Source organism: Sander lucioperca, chromosome 2, assembly GCF_008315115.2.
Source record: "Sander lucioperca isolate FBNREF2018 chromosome 2, SLUC_FBN_1.2, whole genome shotgun sequence".
Lineage (NCBI taxonomy): Eukaryota > Metazoa > Chordata > Actinopteri > Perciformes > Percidae > Sander > Sander lucioperca.
Genome location: NC_050174.1, coordinates 36,237,919 through 36,264,880, shown reverse-complemented (window position 1 = coordinate 36,264,880; position 26,962 = coordinate 36,237,919). Strand labels below are relative to the sequence as shown.

Sequence of the window (26,962 nt, the reverse complement as noted above, 5' to 3'; positions counted from 1 at the left end):
TGCTCCTTTCCGCTTCTTCTTAGCGATATCGAGCCAAACAGTCAGTCAGCATTTGGCTCTGGGAACCTGTTCTTACTGTGGGAGCTCTGCCCTGTCCACAGACTGGTATGTGCTTACATGGTTGGAAAACTCAAACCAGGGCGGGAGCAGAAAGAGACAGATGTGCAAAATAGAAAAACAGAGGGAGAGAAAAAAAAAGAAAGTCAATGTTGCTCTGACTAGAAACAGTAGAAAGTTTGAGAGGCCTGAGAAAAAACGGTGAAAAGCAACTGATGAACGGGCTTCTGAAGCAGATGTATCGACTCTGAGGAAACATGCACGGAAATAAAATGTCCAGAGTGAGCGTAGAGCGCAAAGTAGTCTAGCTTTTGCCAGACCCTCCTCCAAAGGTCTGGCTACTCTACACAGCATTCGGAGATGGGAGGAAAACATACTCTGGTTTATTGGCATTTCTTTAAACCAATCAGAATTGTTATGGGTGGAGCTAAACTCTGCACAGAGCCGCTGCAAAATAGTTGTGCGAGAGAAAACTCAGATTGGACAGATAGTCTAGCTAGCTGTCTGGATTTACCCTGCAGAGATCTGAGGAGCAGTCAACCATAGTCCTCAGAAATCCACCGATTTTAAAATTCCAACACAAAGAAAGCAGAACGAAACGGAAAATACATGCAGCCGGCAGAATTTCCTGCGGCACCGGATCAATCCCGGAAGTGGAACGTCAAGGATGTAGACTAAGCGCAAAGAGACTAGGGGCCCTATCTTGCACCCGGCACCCGACGCAAGTGTCTTTGCTAGTTTAAGACCGACGCAGTTGGCAATTTCCCGTCCAGCGCCCGCGTCGTTTAAATAGCAAATGCACCTGCGCCCATCTTTGCGCCCATGGGCGTGCTGGTCTTACAGGGAGGTGTGTTCAGGTTCATTGTTGGTGTATTGCTATCTTGAGGCAGGGGGAAGTGATCACGCCATTGACCAACAAAAGCCTGGTCTAAAGTCAATAGCGCAGCATTTCATTGTTATTTTAACAGCGAATTAGTAAAATGTGCCTAGGCTCGTGCACAGCGCGCACACTATGCTTGTTACACACACATTACACATTACAAATAAAAATATTACGGTGCAAATCCGCCATCACAATAGCAATGCAGCAAGGTACAAACACGCCTGGCTTTTAAAGGGAATGGGAGATGACACTCTGATTGGTTTATTGCATGTTACGCCCAAAACACCTATGAATTAATGAAGACACTAAGTACAACCCTTTTGAACCATGCACCCAGCGCACGGGCCCTTTTTTCCACCGTCAAACTAGCAAAAATGGATTTGGACATGCCCTAAACGCACCTGCACCATGCGCTTCACCCTGTGCACTCAGATTGTTAAAATAGGGCCCTACGTGTGAAATAATGATGCTGAAGCATTGGGAAAACAATGACCAGAGTATTGGAAAAATGAATCAACACTGGCAGGATATAAGTCTCAAACGGAAAGGGAGAGGCATGAAAAGGAAAAAAAAATTGAGAAGAAGGAAATGTGGCTAAACAAGGTTCAGCCAGAGGAAAGCTGCAGTGAGATAAGGAGCAGCACTCGGAGCAGAGTGGAACTGGCACCTAAGTGTGAAGGCTTTTTTTTTGCAAACCTTGGGCCAGTGCCCTGTGTTTCCATCCTACTTGTGAACTGAACTGAACTGTACAGTATGTCCCATGTAACCCCAACCAGCAGACTACAGAGTGACTCAGCAGTCTCATTTTGAATTTTCCCTTTGGATTTGAAGCATTTATGTCTGTCTGAGGTACAATTGATTTTGAAGATGTTGCCTTGAAATACATTTATGTTTATGTAATATATTAGATTAATCTTATTGTGAACTTTTTAAAATGTGCTCCGTATGGCCATGGTACAGAAAACCCCACCAGAGCTGAAAGTTATCAATGTTTACGTCACACTCTCAGACACACAGGATGATCTTAGTGGTGGGCAGGTGCAGATTCCAGCCTCTTTACCAAACCAGACAAAGTCTAAGTATTTCACAGAATATCTTGAGTAAATCACTCAATTTGTTTACTGTAATTGCAGCAACAGAAATGCAGTATGGTTGTAGACATTTGGCATTAAAGAAATGCCAATAAGCCAGAGCACTTTTTTCTCCCATCCCAGAATGCTGTGTGGACTAGCCAGACCTTCCTCCGCTCTCTGCAGCATGTAGATGGTCTGGCAAAGCAAGACTACCCTTGAGCTAACAACAACAGGCTAATGATTTAGGTCTAATGATTTAGGTTTAGGTTTAAGGTTTTTTAGTTCTGAGTTCTCAAACCCTGTTTTCGATCCTTCTTTACTTTTCAGTTCAGGGCGTGTTGTCGTTTCAGCACGTCTTCACTATTTATAGCCTGTACAACAACAACTTAATACTACATATAGTAAAGTACAGGTGTCCCCTCCCCCTTTTTTCCCCTCATCCCATGTCTTGCGCTCTAATTGGCTGTAATTCCCTGGCAGGTCCAGGTTTGAAATGCGTCTGAGTGGCACCAGCAAGCTTTTATCTTGGCTCGTGTCTTTGAGCGGTACACACAACGCGCTCGAGCACCGATTTGCGAGAGCCCAGCCTACATATTTGCCTCTGATCTGGGGCTTTTGTCTGGGAGCTTCAAAAACTGTCAGCGAGTGGAAAATTACGGTTAAAGTCGTGTAGTGTGAACAAGGCATAACACAAAAACTGAACAAGCAGGTTATAAAGTGTAGGGATCGACCGATACTGTTTTTTCAAGGCTAATACCAATACTGATTATTAGTTGTTAATGAAACCGATAACCGATATTTGGAATGCATTTATGATATGCATGATATGCATTTACAGTGAAAATCTTTAAGTCAAAATTAAGATTTTTGGAATGTTACAAACTCCAACACAAAACTTTGTTTAAATGCTTTAAGAAATTATTTAATAAACTACAAACTTTCAACATAATACCCAGTAAAAGAGAGTCAGATAGTGTTGTGGGCGGGACATTAAGTCAGACTCAGTGGTGAGGGAAACCGAAGCAGAGGGACAGACACAGAGCTGTAGCCGAGCCAAAGTAGACCACTTTTTAATTCATTAACTTTATCGGTTATCAAGCTAATAAAACGTTGATACAGATAATCTGCAAACTGCCAAAAAAAACGGCCCGATAATCGGCCTGGGACAATAATCGGTCTATTCCTAATGAAGTGCATGAAGTGGAGCCTCTTTTCTCATTTTCTGTAAAACTCTCTTTTTTTATACAGATCACGTTCATTTAAAAATATACAGTTTTTAGTCAACAGCTGATTCCATCATGTTCTTCTAGATTATTTCCTCCTGAAAGAAACACGCTGGATAATAAAGAGCTGTTTAATGTATCAGGGCCTCTCTCTCTGTTGTGATGAGTCACTCTTGACAGTTGACTCAGGCTGCTCCTGATTGGCAGTTTTCATTTTGTTTGTCCTCTAATTAGCCGTTGCAATATTAGGTAAGGGAATTATTTTTCAAGCTGAGAGGAACATCATGACCTGATATGGATGAGGTGCAAGGATACGTCAATGGCCTTATTTCAGTCTCCACTCCAGTGTGAGACTCCCACATCATGATTCATGACTAGTGCAAGGGGCAATGGTTAAAATGATCATAAATGTAACTGTCAATAATATATTTTATAAATAAAGGCACAGAATTCACCTCTACTTGTGCAGCATGACAAACTGTATGCCTGTATGACAGTGCTGTATTAGCCCTGACACAGAGTGGGTTACCAGTTGCTACATGAGAGCTCAGTTTAGAAACCCGTGCAGAAAGACCTCTCTGTGGTCTCGTCTTATCTTGCAAACACTTGCTCAAACATTTAAAAGCGTGTGTGTGTGTGTGTGTGTGTGTGTGTGTGTGTGTGTGTGTGTGTGTGTGTGTGTGTGTGCGCCCACATGTAAAACTCACAGGGCCGTGCAAGACATAGCGGGACTTCTTACGTCGGTGAAATCAAGTGTGTGTGTGTGTGTGTGTGTGTGTCTGCACGATGTGAAGAAAAAAATCTGTGTGCGCCTGAGGTCTTCTCAGCCAACCTTATGTTTCTGCTCACTAGCAATGTACACCAAACACCAGTTTGGTCTTTATTCAGGGTCCACATTACTCCACAAGTGGACCATGTGTACTCATTAAGACTTGTGGAGCAGAAAGGCTATACACCGATGCTGAACTGGGACTGTAAGAAGCGGTTCAGTAAACAGCTCCTGAGGCTCGCTCCGGGCTCACACACACCAACCCTCCCTTTTTACCGCCCCAACGAATAAACATAAAAGTGTGCTGTATATCACCCATAAACTACATCATGCATTAACATCTGGATTCAAGCATGCAGTGTGAATCATTTATATCATGTTAAACGTTAGTCATAACACGAATAATGTTCAGTTATGTACAGTATTTTATTTAGTTGTTGATAGATTAACTTGTGCACATGTTTTTTTTTTTAATCCTCTGCTGTTGTTACCTTGTGCTCCAGAGGTGCCGCTGGTCCTCTACCTGTTCCTGCTCATCTCCCTGGTCTGGTTGTGGGCAGGACTCCATATGGCCTACAGGTCCCTGTGGATGCTCATCCTCTACGTCATCTTTAACTGCTTGCTGGTAAGTTCATTGACTTGTTTTATTTGTTCCTTACAGTTATTTTATTCATACATTCAATCAACAGCAGTACCCAGTATGGCCAGTGTATGAGAACACCCAGTCATGGGATATGAGTTGTCAGATATGTTAATACGGACGGAGATCATTTCTGATACGGAGTCCAAACGCTTGTGTGGACGGAGATCGTTTTTGTTTAAAATGCTGTTTAACCCTGAAAACGTAGTGGTGTTGATGTAGGCTTGGGCTACTGGAGGTGTGTGTGTGTGTGTGTGTGTGTGTGTGTGTGTGTGTGTGTGTGTGTGTGTGTGTGTGTGTGTGTGTGTGTGTGTGTATTGATGTTTTGTTGACTTAGAAAGTGAGAGTGATGAAGGCTACTTCATCCCACTTTGAAGCCCTGCTTTGATGTGTTGGCCGAGGCAGAGCAAAAAGATCCTCGGGAGTAGAGAGAGAGAGAGAGGTGGGTTATCACTGTCACATCTTTTTGAAGCCTCTCTCTCTCTCTCTCTCTCTCTCTCTCTCTCTCTCTCTCTCTCTCTCTCTCTCAGCTTTCCATTTGTGCTTTTGTCTGTTTGTTGTCTCTCTGTTCGCCTCTCTCTTCATTTGCTTTCTGTGTCTTTATTCCGACTCCAAGTATCAGAGGAGATAAAGAAAGGACTTCATTGAAGCACTAGATAACTCCATATCTCTTCACAGCTGACATTTACTGTACGCTGCTATCTACTGTAACTTCAAAGAGTTAGATAGCAGGCAATTATCAATGAATATAGGTTGAACTCAACTGATACCTCTGGTTCCTATCACCGAATACATTTCTCCATGGCCAACTCTGTAATACATTATATAGACGACTCTCTGTTTTGATACACAGATGACAAAAGTTTGCATCATAATAACTATCTGGATTATTTTTAGTTTATTCTTTTTTATAATGTTGGAATCATTACTGTTTGGTTGCACATGGCTGATTAGAAGAAAAAATGTTTCTGTGTGATAATTTCACAAAGTTGTAAAGCCTGCTGTCTTTCCCTTACCTGAAAGTACAATTTTATAGTCATACAATGCTATGTATTTTCTCAATTAATCGATTAGTTGTTTGGTCTATAAAATGTCAGAAAATGTCGATCAGTTTTTTTCCAAAAGCCCAAGATGACATCCTCAAATGTCTTGTTTTGTCCCCAACTCAAATATATTCAGTTTACTGTCACAGAGGAGTGAAGAAACTAGAACATATTCACATTTAACGAGCTGGAATCAAAGATTTTTTACTTTATTTCAAAAAAATTACTCAAACCGATTAATCAATATGTTTATTTAATACGGACACATGCTACCACATAGACATTTGAACAACAAATCTCCAAAGTACAGCATCACAGCATTTATAGCTAATGCTAATTTCCATTGCCTGTCAAGGGAAAGAATGATCAAAATAGTTGCCGATTAATTAAGTAGTAGTGACAACTAATCGATTAATCAATACATCTTTGCAGCTCTAAATCCTAGCACTAATTAATTAGTTAATTAATTGAAGACAGAGTAATGTGTAGTTATGTGGAAATGTCTTGCATCTTAAACGACTCAAAAATGTCTTCTTTGCACAGACATCCAGGAAGCTCCCCGGACCTCACTCTCTCTGGCACAATAGGCTCTTTTCTTTCATGTCTAGTCTATAAATGTTGCGGTCTCTTCTGTCATCCTCTGAGAGACACCATCTGCCTGTAAAGTGTGCCATAACAGGTCTGTGGTAACCAGTGGTGATATGTGGCATCCACATGCCAAAGACAACAGTGTTGCACCAAAGTAAACTCCTCCTGTTGGTAAAGTGACAAATGAAGGGAAGTGATGTCAACGCCAACAGTCGATGTCGCACTTCGCACTTGTTTATGAGCTCCAATAGAGTTTGTCCCACTCTGTGACATCATGTGGTCAGTTTCTTCAGTGGACCAATAGTGTGATGGTTCTCTTTAAAGTCAGTGGTCATCGGTTATATGACCAAGTCTATCAATTATTTTAGTTCTGTGACACACTCCTTTTTGTCCCGAGAGATTGAGTGACCATTAATTTCTTACATTCCTAAACTTGTTTTTCTACTTGTCATTTTTTTACTGGCACAAGCTTAATTTGTCTTTTGACTGAGGTAAATAACCTGCCTTAACCCTGTAGAAACACTTCAGATGAAAGTTCTTTGTTCCCTCTGTTTAGGGCTGGGTACTGAATTCGATCATTTTTAGGCACCGACCGAATTGCCTCCTTAGTATCGAGTATCGAAAACTGCCTCGTCATTCAATACCCAATTTCAATACCTAAGGAGTAAATTTCATCAGAGTCAGTGAGCCAATCAGCATGCTTCTACCAAGATCTAATAATGATTGTGATTGGCTGTCTAACATTACACATTGTAGAGACACTCAGGAAAAACTCTACGATACGCACAGAGACGGGCTTCACGTAGTAGGAGCTGGAAATTAAATGAAAAGATTTGTGCCGTAATGTGCAATTTTGTTATTTCCTTTTGTTCAAATGATTTTTTATAAAAATTGGTATTGTTCAGGTATCGAAGAATTTTGATCGATACCCAGCCCTACCTCTGTTCCCCTGAGGCCTCCCAGTTTTCTCCCTCCAATGCTCCGATGTAAATGGACTGTAGTTATATCGCACTTTTCCAGTCTTAACGACTACCTGGAAGCGCTTTTACATAGTACAGGAATCATTCACCATTCACACACATTCATTCGCTGCGGCCAGGTGCCACTTCATCAGATAAACATTCACACACCGATGGCGCGGCATCAGGAGCAATTTCGGGGTTCAGTGTCTTGCCCGAGGACAAAATCACGTATAAAACTCTCGTCCCTTTCCTGCTGCCGGCAGTGTAGCTGATTACAGCAATCAGCTACATTTCTACTGAGAGATAGGAAATACAACATAAAAGGACTTCATCATGTCAACCTAATAGATTATCTCCCATTATATCCAGTTTGCTCTTGGCTTCAAAGCCGGATGAATTCTGGCGACAAGTTGACCCTCGTAGCCAACTTTTCAAACCCAGCCTTCACTAAAATGAAAAAAAGAAATCTTTTAGAGAACAACTATGGCAATTGATTTCCAAACCTCAAAGCTCAGACTAAAAGGGGAGCCTCTGGGGTTTGGTCTGGGTCTGCTGTAGGCATAAGGAAGGATTCATTAGAGTGGAACTGACAGGTGAAGATCCCCAAAGCCAAAGCGTGTCCAAGGACATTGATTAGCAGTAAACAAACTCGGCTGACCCACTTTTCACAAAGCACTGCTTTGCCAAGATACTCTGTTGCCATGAACCAAGCATGGTTGCAATTAGATTTGTGTGAGCATGCATTTTATGGAGCAAGCTTATTTAATTTGGCTGTGAAGGGGGAAAGAGTCACAGTTAGAGGTGTTTTTTTTGTGTTATTGTGGGTCTTCCATTAGGACTAAATGAAAGTTTACGGAAAGCAACTGGGATACTGATAATGAGACCTAAAATGATGTCATGATTGATAACAGATGCAGGCCTTCAAAGATATGAAAGTAGTTCATTTCTGTGTTGAGTGCCATTGCAGGAAATTCTGTTTAAAGAGCTATTTACAGAATGCTTTTAAAATATGTTGCACAAGAAGACTTCAACCAAACGTTGTTGCATTCATTTACAAATGTGTATGTTGTACAGGCTAAAGTGCTGCATAACTACACTGCATGTTTCTGCCAAGTTATTTCTCCAGGAGCGGCTTATTTAAATATGTTATCTTATCCTTTATTTAGGTCTTTCATGCTATCTTTTTCCATTGTGTTCATTGCCTTGAGGTTGGAAGTCGTTGTAGGTCTCTGCTGCAGTATAGTAGAGCAGTTGTTGTTGTTTCCTTAACGCCATGAATTTTCCATTAGGAGAATTTTCCATCTTTACCTTGCTGTTGTTATTGATGTGGTTGTGTGGCACGTTTCCCAACAGCTGATTACTGAACACCATTAAACAGCTGCAGATGTTACAGCTGTGCACAACTGTGTTTGTGTTGCAGAGTACAGATTATATTTGGTTAGCGCTGTGTTGGTAGAAAGCAACCTTTAGTCTCCATCAGGGTATTCCATTGAACCGAACTGTGAAACGGATCATATTTGCGCTGATTAATATCGCCATTCTTTTCTTTTCTTATTCCTTCCATCCCTTGTTTTCCGCTTATACCACACTGTCACTCTGGTTCCACATCTGTGCCACATCAGGCTGAATTAGATGACAATAATCAAATCACCACCCCCCATTATCTCCTCCTGCGGAGGCCCCTCTGCCGGTAAACCTTACCTCCTTGTATCGTCATAGTCAGAGACATCCACAACAGCACCATGCTCCATTACAATCCAATTCCACCCCCGCTTCCTCATTTAACCTTTGTACTCGCCTATAAATAGGACACAGAATATCTGTGTGTTATTACGACAAAAGAAGACACAGGCCCACGGGTGTCTACGCACATGCAAGCAGCTGTGCGAAGCCTGCAAACAATTAGGATTTAGGGGAAATATATCTGTTGCTTTTATGAGCATAGAAAATGAATGCCACACAACACAAAGCACTTGAAGGGAATATTGCATCAATTATCCAGTTTGAAACAAGAATGGCACTGTTCCCATCAACATCATCACTCCCACACGAGTCAGTTCAAAGACTTTGTGGGCTTTTTATTTCCTTTGATTTTACCTGTACTTTTTTCTGAAGCCAACTCTACTTTCTGTCTCCTTGACCTGTTCATCCATCACAATTTAATACATTCTAATCCCTTTTCCCGTCTTTGGATTTACACTTCATCCAATTTTAATGTCATTCTTGCCTCCAAATGTTTCTGCTCATGGTCCCTTTTTGCTTTCTCTTGAGCCAAGCTTTGCTCCCCCCTCTACCGACCTCCTTCCCTGTCCCTCCTGCTCTCCTCAGGTTCGGTTGCTTTCCATCTCTAAAGACGTGGCCTCTCCAGTGATCAGGGAACACTTACATAACAGGCCTAGGGCAGTTAAAGCTGCACAGCCTGCTAATGACCTGTGCTAATCACCCACAGCGGTGTTGTGATGGAGCCGCAGTCACGGAAAGCAACATCCTGTACAGTACACACCCATACATGAATAAACACCTGGCTGCTTTTGTTCACAGAAGGAAGCTTCAATTATTTCCTTAACTTCATACCCGGAAAATTAGGCCTGCACAATAAATCGTTCTAAAATCGCAATCTCGATTCACCCCTGTTTGCGATTTAATTTTTAAATGACTTTGATTTTTTTTTTTTCTCCAATGAATTTATTGAAAGCATTTGACATTGACATTAACATGTTTTAATTATGTTAAGACATGTTCAAGGAGTTCAGATAGAGCCTGTATCTGGGCCATATTTAGTTCATTGTGTTATATGTCACTATTTTTGGTAGCCTACTGTACTTAAATGGTCAGTATGTACTATATTTTCTGTATTAATTGAAGCCTCTATGTTTACAGGCCCGTAGGTGATGTGCAATGTGCTATAGGTACCAAAAAAATGTCTTTACCAAAAAATGTTTTGTCATGGTTCATGTGTGCAATAAACATTACACTTTGTGAGAAAAAAAATCGTGGCAGAGAATCGTGATATCAATTCTAGGCTAAAAAATCGTGATTCATATTTTCGCCCTAATCATGCAGGCCTACGGAAAATGCGAGACGGTACAATTACGCTACACAACACTTGACGTAGCTTCTAACCCTGAAATGTCTCATTTCTTAATGGACATGATATTAATTTCTCATTTCGAAGCTCATTCACACTTGTCCTCAAAGGTACATTAATGCACGGCCACGTTTACATTTTTTAAGTGGATGTACAGCACTCAGACAGTTTGTGTACCTCCCTGATTAAGCATCACCAAGCTATAAAGCACAGCTAATGACCTGTGAGGTGTTCCATGTGTTATCTATTTGCAACCCTTCGTTCCCCTTTTTACAAGCTGGATGTTCCTGTTTTACAGTGCACCCATAAACACACAGTTTCCACTTACGGTTCCTGATGTGTTCCTCGTTATGTTGATTGTAACCATCAGCGCTGTTTATAATCCTTTTTCTGTGTCAATATCCCTCGGTTACATGGGTAATGATGATCGCTTTGCAAAGTTTACTGTCCTTTGTTAGTCGGCTGTCTGATCTGCTGTTTCTTGTGTTAGACATAAAACAGAAGCATGTGGTTTGGTAACATGCAGCTTTATGGTTTGAATAGTAACAAAATTGCTTCTTACAAAGTCAGATGTTTAAGAAAACCTAGTTTGGACAGTTTGGGAAGTTCTCACCCACTGCCACTTGCTGAAAACTAAGCACTTTGCTCGCCTGACATATTGAAAATTATCTCTCTGGTAGGTGTGTCTTTATCACAGACAAAGCATCTAAAGAAAAATGGTTAACCTGATTTAGAATAAGCATATCGTCGCTGTCCGGCGAAAAATCTAGTAGGTTCAAAACTGTTGCTTTTCAGGAAATTAAAAAAAATCAGCGAATTTGTGGCCGGGTTGCCTCAGTGGGTGGAGCAGATGCACATATACTTGGAGGTTTATGCCTCGACGCAGAGGTCCAGGGTTCGAATCCGACCTGTGATGTTTTCCTGCATGTCTTCACCCTCCCTTTGTCACCTAGCTGTCCTATCAAATAAAGGCGGAAAAGCCCAAAAAGTAATCTTAAAAAAAAATAATAATAATAATAATCTGCTAATTTGACATTATATTGAGCTAGTTACCTTCGACAAAGTCAGATGAAATCGCCTTGTTACTGTTTAAATATTTGTAAAACCCATAGACAGATGTAAAGGGTGATCAATAGCATTACATTCTGGTGAAAAAAACGGTTAAAATGACGAAATATGGAGATACAAGGTTTCTGCCCGACGGTGACGATATCTATAGACCATGCATGCCTTCTATGATTGCTCTGTGTGTGAGGATGGGTTGTGTGTTTGCGTGCACCTGTATGCACGCACATTCACACATTTGTGCCTTGCTCTCCTGTGCGTTCCATCTCTGTCTGCCGTCATCATATCGCCCTGTGATGGGTGTTGTGAAATACGGGATGGCCCCATGGTATTTGACACTGCGGTGTTTTGGGGTAATTCACAGCCTGGTGCTGTTGACCTAGAGGATTTGGTAATGCCGTGGAAGTGAAGGAACCAGAAATACCAGGGTGCCAATGATGTCATGGACCAATGGTGAAGTAATTCTCCATTAATCGTGGTGCTAATAATGATGTGAAAGAAATGTTAAGGCCTAGTGCAACAGCAAAGCACTGCTTAATAATAATCGATCCTGACTACAGTATGACTTGAAACAACACAATCTATCCTTATGTTTTTACAATTGCTCCTCACACTTAGGATAGGTTGAAATGCAAAAATAGATTTCCACTACAGTGTACTGTGTGCATGTGACGAGTAAGTTTGGTATTTTATTTATTATTATTTTTTGTAATTCTGTATGGATGTGTGTGTCTTATACCTGCTGCTGTAACCAGTTTGGCCCATCTCTCTCTCTATCTATCTATCTATCTATCTATTTAGCTATATCTATCCCCTATACCCTTAGGGTCTTAGGTGCCTCAAGGGGCGGCAACCCACGAACACCGTGGTGGACACCGGTGGTCAGGGAAGCCGTCCGACTGAAGAAGGAGTCTTTCTGGGATATGTTATCCCAGAGGACTCTGGAGGCAGTTGCAAGGTACCGAAGGGCCCGAAGGGCTGCAGCCTCTGCCGTGAAAGAAGTTCGGAGAAGACATGGAGAAGGACTTTCGGTCGGCACCAAGGTGCTTCTGGAAAACCGTTCGCCACCTCAGGAGGGGGAAGCGGGGAAACATCCAAGCTGTGTACAGTAAGGATGGGACGCTGTTGACCTCAACTGAGGAGGTAATAGGGCGGTGGAAGGAGCACTTTGAGGAACTCCTAAATCCGACTAATACGCCCTCTATGGTAGAGGCAGAGCTGGAGGATGATGGGGGATTGTCGTCAATTTCCCTGGTGGAAGTTGCTGAGGTAGTTAAACAACTCCACAGTGGCAAAGCCCCAGGGATTGATGAGATCCGTCCAGAAATGCTTAAAGCTCTGGGTGTGGAGGGGTTGTCTTGGTTGACACGCCTCTTCAACATTGCGTGGAAGTCGGGGACGGTGCCTAAGGAGTGGCAGACCGGGGTGGTGGTTCCCCTTTTCAAAAAGGGGGACCAGAGGGTGTGTGCCAATTACAGGGGTATCACACTTCTCAGCCTCCCCGGTAAAGTCTACTCCAAGGTGCTGGAAAGGAGGGTTCGGTCGATAGTCGAACCTCAGGTTGAAGAGGAACAATGCGGATTCCGTCCTGGTCGTGGAACAACGGACCAGGTCTTTACTCTTGCAAGGATCCTGGAGGGAGCCTGGGAGTATGCCCAACCGGTCTGTGTTTTGTGGATCTGGAGAAGGCGTATGACCGGGTCCCCCGGGAGATACTGTGGGAGGTGCTGTGGGAGTATGGGGTGAGGGGGTCCCTTCTCAGGGCCATCCAATCTCTGTACGACCAAAGCGAGAGCTGTGTCCGGGTTCTCGGCAGTAAGTCGGACTCGTTTCAGGTGAGGGTTGGCCTCCGCCAGGGCTGCGTTTTGTCACCAATCCTGTTTGTAGTATTTATGGACAGGATATCGAGTCGTAGTCGGGGTGGAGAGGGGTTGCAGTTCGGTGAGCTGGGGATCTCATCGCTGCTTTTTGCGGATGATGTGGTCCTGATGGCATCATCGGCCTGTGACCTTCAGCACTCACTGGATCGGTTCGCAGCCGAGTGTGAAGCGGCTGGGATGAGGATCAGCACCTCTAAATCGGAGGCCATGGTTCTCAGCAGGAAACCGATGGAGTGCTTTCTCCAGGTAGGGAATGAGTCCTTACCCCAAGTGAAGGAGTTCAAGTACCTTGGGGTCTTGTTCGCGAGTGAGGGGACAATGGAGCGGGAGATTGGTCGGAGAATCGGCGCAGCGGGTGCGGTATTACATTCAATTTATCGCACCGTTGTGACGAAAAGAGAGCTGAGCCAGAAGGCAAAGCTCTCGATCTACCGGTCAGTTTTCGTTCCTACCCTCACCTATGGTCATGAAAGCTGGGTCATGACCGAAAGAACGAGATCCAGGGTACAAGCGGCCGAAATGGGTTTCCTCAGGAGGGTGGCTGGCGTCTCCCTTAGAGATAGGGTGAGAAGCTCAGTCATCCGTGAGGAGCTCGGAGTAGAGCCGCTGCTCCTTCGCGTCGAAAGGAGCCAGTTGAGGTGGTTCGGGCATCTGGTAAGGATGCCCCCCGGGCGCCTCCCTAGGGAGGTGTTCCAGGCACGTCCAGCTGGGAGGAGGCCTCGGGGAAGACCAAGGACTAGGTGGAGGGATTATATCTCCAACCTGGCCTGGGAACGCCTCGGGATCCCCCAGTCGGAGCTGGTTAATGTGGCTCGGGAAAGGGAAGTTTGGGGTCCCCTGCTGGAGCTGCTACCCCCGCGACCCGTTACCGGATAAGCGGACGAAGATGGATGGATGGATGGATATATCTATCTATCATCTCTCTATCTATCCTCTCTCTATCTATCTATCTATCTATCTATCTATTTAGCTATATCTATCTATCATCTCTCTATCTATCCTCTCTCTATCTATCTATCTATCATCATCTCTCTGTCTATCATCTATCTATATATCTATCTATCATCTATCTATCTATCATCTCTCTCTAGCTATCATCTCTATCTATCTATCTATCTATTTATCTATCTATCTATCATCTATCTATGTATCATCTATCTATCTTTCTATCTATTATCTATCATCTTTCTATCTATTTATCATCTATCTATCTTTCTATTTAGTATCTATCTATTTGTCTATCATCTCTATATCTAATCTATCACCTATCTATCTATCTATCTAGTTAGTTAGTTAGTTAGTTAGTTCTTGGATCCATGGCATTACAAACAACCATGAAACCTTTCAGCATCAGAGACTTTGGGTTGATCTTATATAATACTGAGGAACTCTGATAGAGGAACAGAGCCGGTGACAATGTTCTTAAAGCTGATTTTGTTTTTTTCTCCCTTTTTTTCTCTACAGGGCTTGTATGTGTTTGCAGTGTACTTCGCCATGCACAACCAGCTGTGTTGGCCGACTAAAGCCAGTTACACAGTGGAGATGAGCGGCCATGACAGTCCCGACTCAACCTACCAGGGAGGGGGGCCCACCACTGTCGGGGGCGACATCAGCAAATCAACTCAGAATCTCATCAGCGCCATGGAGGAGGTATACACACACACACACACACACACACACACAGAGCTAATTAGGCCATCAGAGAGACAGATACACTTGTGTTATTCATACTCCATAATATAGATTCACCCATACATCCCATACTCTCCAGCTCTAATGCTTAGCTTTTTATTTTATTTACAGTGCACTTCATTTTACACTCTTAACTTTATCCTATACTGTATATGGAGAATTGTGTTTTTATGATCTGGGCCTACTGCTTGTAGATTTGGCCATCATTTTCACTAGTTATGAAAATATTTTGCCCCCAAACTTCTATGCTCAGCAACCAGTCACCAATTTGTAACTACAGTACCATACCATACCTTAGTTGTGAGCACATGTAGTTTTTCTATGCAGTGAGATGATAATGCACACTCACTTTCGGTTTCACCTCTAAATCGTTTACATAATGTGGCTAAACTGTTTACACACTGTGTACTCATCTGGTCACTGGTGCCACATATCTCAGAAATTGAGTAAAATAGTATCAAAGCTTACAGGAATGAAAGACAAAAACTATATTAAAAAAATGTACCCAGCTTGTAAAAAGATGTAATTGGAATCTTTAAATAATAAATTGCAGTCTTTACCTTCCCTCACTGTGTTCCACCTTCTCTCTTAGACAATTTTCCCCTGTCCCCTCTTTTTCCCATGACTCTATTTGCCCATGCCTGGTCCTCCTTCACACATTTCTCACATCAGCTGAGCGTGACTCCACGGAGAACATTCATACTCACTCAGACACCCTGCTTCAGACTGATTCACTGTGTGTGTGTGTGTGTGTGTGTGTGTGTGTGTGTGTGTGTGTGTGTGTGTGTGTGTGTGTGTGTGTGTGTGTGTGTGTGTGTGTGTGTGTGTACGTGTGTGTGTGTGTACGTGTGTGTGTATGTGTGTGTGTACATTGCATGCAAGCACACTCTGAAAACATACTGTATAAACACACACACACACACACACAGGGCTTTTGCAGTGACTCTGTGTCCTCAGCAACTTTGTCCCTGGAGAATACCCTATAAGGACTGAGCTGGTGAGAGAGGGAGAGAAAAGAAGGAGAAAAAAGAGGGCAGGTTTAACTTCATTACTCCTGGGAACTCCTCCTTGCCTCTCTCTCTGTCCCTGATCTCTCTCCACACACAGGAATCCAGTAATCTTGTTTTATTCATGAGAGCACACTCCTGCCTGTCTGAGATTTGGCTACAGCCCAGTGAGACAAATAAGAGTGCAGACAGAAAGATTAGATGAGTGACGATTTGTGGAGCGGATTGGTTGAAAGGATATTGAAATGAGATTAGAATAGGGAAAGGAGTGTTTACCTTGAAGGTTGAATAGTTTATTGGAAAGGTTTGAGTCATCAACTCAGTGCCACTCCCCACCCCACCACTGGAGGTGCTTAATTCACCTCACCAGGACGCTCTGTACCGGTTACAGCCCGGCAAGCCTCAGAAGCTTGTACAACACACACATGTATGCTTATACATGGACAGATGAGGCATTCATAATGAATGAGCACAGTGGAAAACAAGATGGACTCATCTGGTCGTTGTGGAAATGAGGGATATACACATACAATTTAATTTTCCCTTGTTGTAAGAAAAATCCATGGATCATGGAGCCAAAAATGACCCAGATGATTGCAGCTGCTTCCGCACTGTGCGGCTGATAGAACAGGCACACTAGAGACCTCCACCGGCCGAGCTAGCTCCTTCCTTAGAATGGGGATTAAATTATTGAATTGGGCGGCTCTTCTAGACTTTCCAGATGTTATCAGACCGAATGGATCAAAGTCTGATTGACAACCAGTCATTTTCCGAGGGTTGTGACGCTCAATGAAATGTATCCACTGATTTACAGACGTCTCTTTTACCATGTAAGTCAATGGGGAAAAGTCTTTTTGGGCCAGAGGGCATCACATGACGGGCCGGGAGTTGCAATTCCACTGTTTGGCTGCAATGTTCAATTTGCTTCGAAGCCCGGAGCACTTCCTGGGGGCATGGAAAAATCCCTATTATCAGTTTCCTCTTTTTTATTTCACTCTTCTCTTTTTTCTGTCCCATCACTGCTTCTTTTGCTCTATGGATACATTAATGAAGTGTCTCCCCCAACAAAAAAATACTAATATATATAGAGTATATAATAAAAGGCTGGAATCTGTCTCCCCGAGCTGACAGCATAATTTCCATGATATTAGGCTGACTCAGTATGAAACCCTAAACCCTATGACCCTGCTTTCACCCCATGAACCCCCTGTGACCCTGTGCAATGGCCTTAACCCTTCAGTGTGCTGACAACATGCACTCTGCCTGACCCAAATTCATCACAGACAGGCTGACAGAAGCAGCCATCTCTAAAGTGTGTGTGTGTGTGTGTGTGTGTGTGTGTGTGTGTGTGTGTGTGTGTGTGTGTGTGTGCGTGTGCGTGCGTGCATGCGTGTGTCTGTGTGTGTAAATGGTCAACCTTATTTTCCCCTGCGTTCATGTGAAGTTGCTGTTTTTGGGCGTTGAACTAACTTTAATCAACCAACAACACATGAAGATCAGGTCTTATGTGAACTTTCATATGTATCTTACGAACTAGTACATACATTTACGCGGTATATAAATGTTTTATATATTAATGTACATTAACTGGTTGCAAATCACTTGCAAAATTCTTTTAAAATTGCTCTATAAATAAATGTACTACTTCTACTTGGGGCTATCACAGATAGATCTAACATCTCACAAATAGTTTAAAAGCAAATACCAGGAACTTTCAGATTTTTTTTTTTTTTTTTTTTTTTCAAGTTTGATTTAATAGGGTTTAAAGCTATAGTGCATTTTATACTGCTGTTTCCGTCTCCCCTATGAGGAATTCTAAGTAATGACAACAAAACTGTCGGCGCGTCCACATGATGCAAGCCTTCCATGATCGCGCACGCGCCCCCACCCCTCCTCCACGATGTTGCTAGTAGCCAAGGAGGACACGGAGGATTAAAAAAACATGCCATACTGAGAAATACAGAGAGAGTTGTGTGGAGCTGATAGTCTTAATTAGCTTTGTAGCAACTCATTTGGCAATGGCTTGAATGGAACGGACGTTCATTAATAGCAAAAAACTACGCACTAAAGCTTTACAAGAATTGTATTATCCCAAACAACAGATTAAACATGAAATCATTAAACCAAGCTTCAATCAAAGTTATCAGCCAACAGTGGCAATAAAACATGCATATAGGGGTGGGAATCACCAGAGGCCTCACGTTACGATATCATGATACTTATGTCACAATACAATATTATTGCGATTTTAAACATATTGCAATATTCTGTGATATATTGCAATTTATTACCTTTTTTCTAACTTTCTCCCAATTTCAAATGATGTCCCCAAAAGGAAACTTTGTCAACATCTGTTTTATCTAAAAAGATACATTTAGCAAGACAAACTGACCAACACATATATAATAAAAGATCGATACTTGGCGTCTGTGTATCGATACAGTATTGCCACGGAAAATATCGCGATACAATGCTGTATCGATTCACATTCACATTCTATATAGCGCCTGTGTGCTCATATGGCTGTATATGTGTACCTGTGTGTTTCAGGTGTCAGCAGACTGGGAGCGAGCGTCGCTGCGGCCCAGCAGTCAGCCCAGCAGTGTGTTCAAACCCAGCCCTGTCATGGGGACGTACACCACCGAGGGAGGCTTCATCAACACCAACCTAGTCACAGCAGACGAGGAGTCGCAGGAGTTTGACGACCTTATATTTGCCTTAAAAACCGGTGAGGATCCCAGCAACACGCAGATGTACTGCACACTCAAACAAGCTATGTTTCCATCCACTTGTCAATCCAATTATCTGAAGTTCGCTAAAAACATTCATGCGAATAAAGCCGGTGAAAGTGTGTTTACATCCGACGGCTTTAAAGCAAATAAAGACCTGTGTGTTATGACGTCACATGCTGTTTTGCGATCAAATTGGTATATCAAATAGATTTGAGACATTTGTTTGTGACAAGGTGTTTCCATTCATTTTCGCACTTTGTTTGCCCAAATGGATCACACCATCTACCTACAAATGATTCATAATGCACAAATTGTAATAGTGCTTATGTGCCAGCTGATAGCATCATATCAAGCTTTAATTAGACAACAACGACGCTATCAAAACATCGCTATGATAATGCAGATGCACGTAAATGCCAGACGACATTGATTTTTGCTATCTAAAATAGCCGTTATATTTTGCTCGTAAATTAAATTTAAAAAGTCTCTCGTCTCCTCTTTCGTCCACTTAGTATATCTGCCTTTGTTGATACCCACCATGTCTGCAAGGAAAGCGGAAATATGTGGAGGAAATGAATAAAATTTGTTCGTTTTATGGCCGGTTGCAACCATAAAATGACCTAAAACGCAATTGCAATTTATTATTTATTCGGCAGCTAATGTTCCATCGGCGTTTATCACATAAGCCGTTTACCGATTAAGAGAATATCCAATGAGATCGAACGTACAAACTTTAACTTTAACAAAATTCAATATTCAATTAATTAAATCGAATTTTACTGTTTCCATGAGGCATTTTTCATTCAATACTATTTTAAACATTACAGGAAAAAAACAAAATCCTAAATTAGGCGTGGCTTAAAGCAAAATAAATGAAAATAGAGATGTTATGAGATTACGAAAGACTTAATAATAAAAGAGGGAGAAAGTGATACACAATGAAACCTTTGCTTAACGAGTTAACGCCGAGTTAACCTTTTAATGGTACTCATTTTTTGAATTTGGGCCTCGGGCCGCTCTGTAGTTTGGAAAATCAGGAAGCGATGCAGCAGTAAGGTTGTGGGTGGCTAGCAGAAACAAACCTTGAGCAGAAATGGAAAAAGAAAAGGGTCTTTTAAATGACAAGTTCAGTTCCAAAGCCCTTCCAGATGGTTCTCTCCACAACACAAAAGTTATTTGCATGCACTGTCGATGTGAATTGAGTTACCGCTGCAAGTCTCAAATACCACTTGCTGGCCAATCACACGGCTGATGCAGAGAACCCTCCTCCCCCTCGCCAAAGGCAGGCCATGCTGGATAGTTTGCAATGGAGATGTAAAAAGTACAAAGAAGTACAAGTGTAAAGTGGGATACTACATTGTCTTAGTATTACCACGTAACGTTACATTCAGGTCAATGTGCCCATTGGTTGTTGCTTAATAGGCTTCAGTTTGCCGTACTATGCTTTCAGCATATATTTTGAGCATAAAGTACCTTTGAGGTTATTCTGGAGAATATAATAGACAGTATTTGTCATTGTTTTGGATTGTTGCAATGATAATAAACATTTGCATAAAGCAAGCATATTTGTCCGCTCCCATGTTGATAAGAGCATTCAAAACTTGAAAAATATCCCTTAAAGTACATTTAGAACAGATAACAAAAATGTGTGATTAATTTGTGCTCAATCGCGAGTAACTATGGACAATCATGCGGTTAATTGCATAATTTCATATATATATATACATGTGTACATGTATGTGTATGACATCAGCCCTGCTTAGTCATTCCTCTGCTTACCTTAAATTTCTCTGCTGCCATGGAAACCATTCTTCCTTTGTTGCCATCATTGTTTAATGAGCAGAGGGCCCAAACTGCACACACACACACACACACACACACACACACACACAGACATACTCCTCACTCTTTGAAACCATTGAGTAATTGCTTCACAGTGTCTGAATAAGAATCAGGCCCAGTTGGAAAACAGCCAACAGCAGACTTAGAAAAATAACCACTTTAAAATAAGTAAGACAGCTGATTCTTAAATCTAATTTAAGAATCAGCTGAAGCCTCAAATTTAGAACCTAAATCGTATTAATTCAGCTGTTTGACACCGTCCCTTACAAAATTCCATGCGTTGCAAAATGTGAGCCTTATTTGATGGCAAATTATGTAAATATTATCCCTTTAACAGGTAAAAAAACGATCACCTTTTTGACATTTTTTGACAGTGATGCTGGTGAAGATGTGATTTGCCGACTTGAAATCAGGTTTTGTGTCACATTGCAAAATTAAAATACAGCGAACCATTTGAGGCGTGCAGCAGTTCCACTATAATGTGGTGGAGCATTCTGTGGGGTTTAGCTGAAAATCTACATGATTGTTCTTGTAGCTTCATGAATTAGTCTGTGATGCTTCAGGATTCTTAAAGTTAAACTCTTGTAATCACCTCATCTCAAAAATTGAAACTATCAAGAACATCTGCCTTTACCAAACAGCATTAAAAACAACACAAGACAATTACACAACACATCAACAAATAACATGGCTTTTAAAAGACATAAATGCATTTTTTTTTTAAACAGAAAGAGGCAGGATTCATAATGGAAATTGTTGTCACGAGCTCATGCCTGGATTGGATTGCTATTTATTACAGATCATTGTCAGTCCCTGTGAGTGCTCCTGCTGATGGACAGCTAAGCATTTAAAAGAGTCATGTAATTCAGCTTTAGTCTCACATCGTGGAAAGATCAAGGGTCTGGTCCTCCATAGGCTGGTCACTCTGCAGAGATAAGTAGATCAGTAGTGAAGATAGACAGACCAAACTGATAAGACTATAAAGTTAATGGGACTGTCAGGGCACACTGAATTTCCTGGTTAACTACTTGAGATCCTGCAGACAAGACATACCGTTCAAGAAAAATAACATTGACATTATTGAGCAATGCCAGTCTTCTGATGGCTTTGAGCCCATTAAAGCTGCAGTCCTGAGTTTTGTACGGTTGTATTGTTTGAGAAACCTGCATCAAACTTTACTTTGCTGGGGCCTCACAGTCTGAGAGTCTGTTCAGGTACCTCCGTGCAGAGGAGGCCTACATACAGCAGCCCTTGAGACCTGCAACGTGCTACCCAGAAAAACAAAACTTGTAAACCATGGAGATAGCCAAATTAAAGTCCTTCCTAGCAGGTGTGAGTTTGAGTGACTCACGGGTGTTAATGAATGTGGATTAGGCTGAGAGGATAGTGCTACACTGAGTAAAAAACTAACCTTGCTAACTAATCAGACCCAAACGTGTGTGTGTGTGTGTGTGTGTGTGTGTGTGTGTGTGTGTGTGTGTGTGTGTGTGTGTGTGTGTGTGTGTGTGTGTGTGTGTTGCTCCCTGTCTCAAGTAATGATGTGATGATCTGATCTGCTTTTGTATTGTGTTCGACCTTAAATAGCCTTGTGGCTACATTGAAGCTAGGTTTATGGTAGCCGCCGTGTTCCCCCAGTCATAAAATGACGTCACCACGGCTGTCGTTTCTAGCGCAAAAGGCTCTGCATGTTGTGGCACGTGGCCGTGCACCTCTACATTTTTGTATCTCGGCGCGCGCTGCACTTTTCAGTTCAACACCGTCATTTGTCTCGTTTATTATCATTGATATTATTCAGTGAAGTGAGGTGGGAAGTTTGCTAGATTTATTTAAGTCGGATCAGTTGCTCACAGGTCTCTGGCATGGCCTCAAGAAATACAGTATATGATCTTTTTTGTTGGGAAAATAGCATGCAATCTTGAAACTTAGATTTTCGTAAAAACGATCATCTGATAAACTTGGGTTATAATCTTTTGTATTTTTGCAGTTACAACTTACACTTTTTGACTTGTTGCTCCACCAGTCACAAGGACATTCTTCCACTTTACACTTTCCCTGGTGAGCTCTGACCTCCTCTTTGCCCGAACGCGTCAAACTGAACGTATAGCCAGGTTTAATCTCACTCACCCAGTCAGGCAGCAGTAAAGATAATTCGCTAATCAGAATTACATAATAAGGCACCGCCTGACGCTGTAATGAGGGTCACGCTTCATTTGGTAGTGAACCATTAACACACACACACAGAAGCACACATGTACTCTATGTAGTATGACTGAGAGCTGATCATTAACGTGTTGGTTTTACTGTGAAAGGGCGCCTTTTTCTTATCACTCAGCGTCAGAAGGAGCTGTGACTGCACGAAGCAACATACACATCTGGACACTCCTCTGGTTATGTCATAGGAGTCATAAGTCTCCCAATACCCGGAATAAAGCGCGATTTATGCTTCTGCGTTAAATCTACGCTGTGGCTAGGTATGTGGAGGCGCAGACCCTACGGTGTAGCCTGAAGTGCACCTCTCAAAAGTGTAACTACGCGTCGCGGCGACGCAGGTCGCTCGACCGTGGCTTGGTAGCGTTGCATTTCCTCCGACTCATTTCCCAGTCCCTCCAGAAAAACGTGATTATGCGATCGCATAATTCAATGCATAATCAGCCAAAGTCCGCATATTTATGCGGGGGCCGCATTTTTTCAAATACGCCGCACTTTCGCCACATAAATTGCCGATTTCCGCGCAAAATATGCAGGGCTTGCATGATTTCATAATCCCCGCATTTTCGTTGCAAAAAAGTCACATATATCTTAGCAGAAAGTTGAAAAATGTTAACGTTATGAAGTGACGTAATTACGCGACGTGAACATCATCGAAAAGCTGCAAACCCCGCGATGAAGCCATGATGAAACCGCAGTTTTTGCAAGTTCCCGCAATTTCATTGCATAAAATTGCATAAATATCCCGCATATTCCATCACATTTTTTAAGAAAACGTGCTGCATAATCAAGGATTTTTGCCCTCAACAATCACAAAAAAACTCTTTTTTTCTGGAAGGACTGATTTCCTGGTTCTCCTTCTCCATAAACATCATGAAATCAAGGAGAGGGTTAACTTCTCCTGCTCCAGATCTCCCACCGTGGTCAGAAAGAACAGAGGAGACACTTTGTTGTTCTCACTATGACTCTAGAGTCGCTACTCGCTCCAAAGCTAATCACACACCAACGCACCAGTATAAACTTCAGGCTACTTATGTAGGTTACGGTGAAAGCTCTGCGTGGAGCCTCCACAGAACCATAAATCATGCTTGAGGCAGTTTTTTAATGTAATTTTTTTTTAATGTTTGCATCGTGTCTACGACTGTGCGACTATCTTTTCTTACACGTAGGAGTCTTATGTCACCATATTCTGTCGGTAACTATAGTACTTATTTCCATTTTTGTTCATGGTGTTCACATAGCCGACAACCTTTATCAAAACAGAGGCCGGTATTCAGTGTCCGACACTAAGAAATATTGTAAAATAGGAACTCAAACACTAGAAAAGTAAATCATATGAACAAACTATCAATACATTTTCTTTTAGAAAAAAAGAAAAGTATAGATACGATAGATCTTATGATAGAAATGTTGTGCCTGGATCCAGATTACATATCAAAATAGTGTTTTTTTTTGAAAAAATAGTTTAGATATCCCCTATCAACAGTTGTTGGATCCACACAAAAACATATCTATTGTTTCTTGGTCATCTCGGCTTTGGAACAACCTGCCCAAGGAGATAAGGCTGCTATCATCTTTTTTTATTATCTTTTTATCCGATCACCTGTTAAAACTCAAACAGATAGCAGTGATATGTTCGTGCTCTATGATTTACCCTTTGACTCATAAAGAATTACTTTGTTTCGCTGTCTACTCTTACATCAGAGTCTGTCAGTGTGCTCCATGTACAACTCATTACCTTGACTGATCAGATACAGTACAGTATGCTCTCTGATAACACAGAGACTATGACATAAAGTATCGATTACATAATACCACGTTGGATCTAATAGGACAAATGTGACCGATAGTCAGCACTCCAACGTGTGAGTTGATAAAATACTATATGATTGCATATAGGGCTGCACAATATTAGGAAAATATCTAATTGCGATTATTTTGACTGATATTGCGATTGCGATATGATTCAAGATATTGGAGGGAATGATCATTTTTGTATCATTATTCTCATTTTCATTGAAAAAAAAAATGATTGAAGTGTGATTTTTTGGGAGGGTCTGTACCAAACAAAGATTTTTTCTTTAGTCTGTAGGATAGGATTTGTAGGCCGGGACGTCTCTGCAGCACCACAATACTTTATTTTAGAATGGTTTGACACATATGTTCCTTTAACAAATATTGTGCATCCCTGCGATTTATATATTGCACTAGTTCATATTGCGATTTTGATAAAATTGCGATTAATTGTGCAGCCCTAATTGCATATACTTTATATTCTTTGCACCTAACCCATAACCCATTTTTTCTTACATGTAACAGTATGTATGTAACAGTTACTTTGTATGTATATATTTGTTTTTCTGTATTTATTGTTTATTTTATATTATTGTTTGTTTGTTTGTTTATGTATGCACCATTCACCAAGGCAAATTCCACATAAGTGTACTTATTGTGGCAATAAAACCTTTTCTGATTTATGAACTATGACGAACAAAGAAAAAATACAGGTAAATGTACTGCAGACGTTCTAGCACATGAAGAATAACCCCCAACGGAAATAATCACGTGTTTGGTTGGAAGTGTGATGTAACTTTTTCCTGTTATTTTAGGGACGGGCCTTAATGTGAGCGACAACGAGTCCATCCCTGGGAGCCAGGACGGAGGGAGCATAAACAACTCCCAGATAGTTGAGCTGAGACGAATCCCCATCGCCGACACGCACCTCTAACCTGTTCCCCTCACACAGAGCCTCGTCCTCTACTCTTCATACCTGAACAAATTACAACACAGTATTTTTATATAATAAAATGCATTTGCACTAAAACTGTTTTTTTTTTTAATAGAACACGTTCATATAGATGTTTGATACTGTATGTGATTTTTTCTGTACATCTGTTTTTTATATATATATATATGAACCTATACATAAATGTTTTACTAAATTAATTTTTTTAAGTCCTTGATGGAGTTGTTTTCTGAATGTATATTTTGGATTTTTTTTTCTTTCTGTAGAGACCTAGCAAACCATCGGTGTCTGACGAAAACCTTGTATGTCCAAAACTGTTGCTTTTCAGCTATTTTTGTCAGACAAAAGCACCTACTGTTACTGTTTAAATAGTTGTACAACCCACAGACAGACATATAATAGTTTCATTGATTAATGAAAGAAAAAAGGACGAAATAGGGACATACGAGGTTTCTGCCCGACTGCGACGAAATGAGATATAGCCAGATGTGCCCTCAGACGAGCTGCTGCTGCTGAGGATGGGAATTGTGTAACATTGTTAATAAATGATTTTCCATATATTTTACATTCGGCTGTGCTGATTCCTATTTTTACTACTCATAAGCACTCAAAGACGCACTTCACTACTGGGGCGGGGGGGTTATGTAAGTGAGTCACTGTGGTGTCACAGGGGTTTGTGTGAATGATCCGTGCCTCGCAGGAATTTCACAAACTGGTTCTACACAGAGGAGATGTCTGACTGCTCTGCCAAGAGCAACAATTCAGGAAATTAAGACATAATGTAAACAATGCAGATTGGAGCATTGAGAATATTCAAAATAATGTAAAAGTTGATTTAAATGAGCTCTTCAGCCATATCTCAAAGGCTGGTTTTTGATGTCTTTCGTAAAGAATCGACAGGTGTGAGTGTACGAGCAAATATTCCCCTGTTATCTTCGACGGCAGCTTTGAACCTCATGGAATCCAAAGTCAGCTTACACAGACCTTTAACTTCTGAACTTGGTTACTGTTTGCATAGTCTATATCGACGATGTGTCACTTCTGGGATTGTTCAGGTGCCGCCAGAAATTCTGCCGGATGTCCGTCACCACCTTTCTTTGTATTGTAATTTTAAACTCTGGTGGATTTCTGAGGACTATGGTTAACTGCTCCTCAGATCTCTGCAGGGTAAATCCAGACAGCTAGCTAGACTATCTGTCCAATCTGAGTTTTCTGTTGCACGACTAAAACTACTTTTGAATGTAAACACGTTCCACCAAAACAAGTTCCTTCCCAAGGTTATTTTGCAGAGGCACCGTTGCTTTGTCCGGCGCTTAGCGCCACCCAAGACGATTGTGATTGGTTTAAAGAAATGCCAATAAACCAGAGCACGTTTTTCCTCCCATCCCGGAATGCTGTGTGGACTAGCCAGACCCTCCTCCACAGCACTGTGGAGGAAGGTCTGGCAATGCAAGACTACTGTTT

At 41.7% G+C, this 26,962-nt stretch overlaps 1 protein-coding gene across 4 annotated transcripts in view; it reads left to right on the top strand.

The window, feature by feature from the left end:
- The window catches only part of adgrv1 (adhesion G protein-coupled receptor V1), a 170,583-nt gene extending 144,520 nt beyond the window's left edge, over positions 1 to 26,063 (top strand). For all 4 annotated transcript variants that reach the window (XM_035996730.1, XM_031305029.2, XM_031305028.2 and 1 more), the window contains 4 exons: positions 4,509 to 4,630; positions 14,736 to 14,921; positions 18,521 to 18,698; positions 25,362 to 26,063. In XM_035996730.1, coding sequence (XP_035852623.1) covers positions 4,509 to 4,630; positions 14,736 to 14,921; positions 18,521 to 18,698; positions 25,362 to 25,480 — 605 coding nt within the window. In that variant the 3' untranslated portion in view covers positions 25,481 to 26,063. The remainder of the gene's footprint in view (positions 1 to 4,508; positions 4,631 to 14,735; positions 14,922 to 18,520; positions 18,699 to 25,361) is intronic.
- The last annotated feature ends 899 nt before the right edge of the window (positions 26,064 to 26,962 follow it).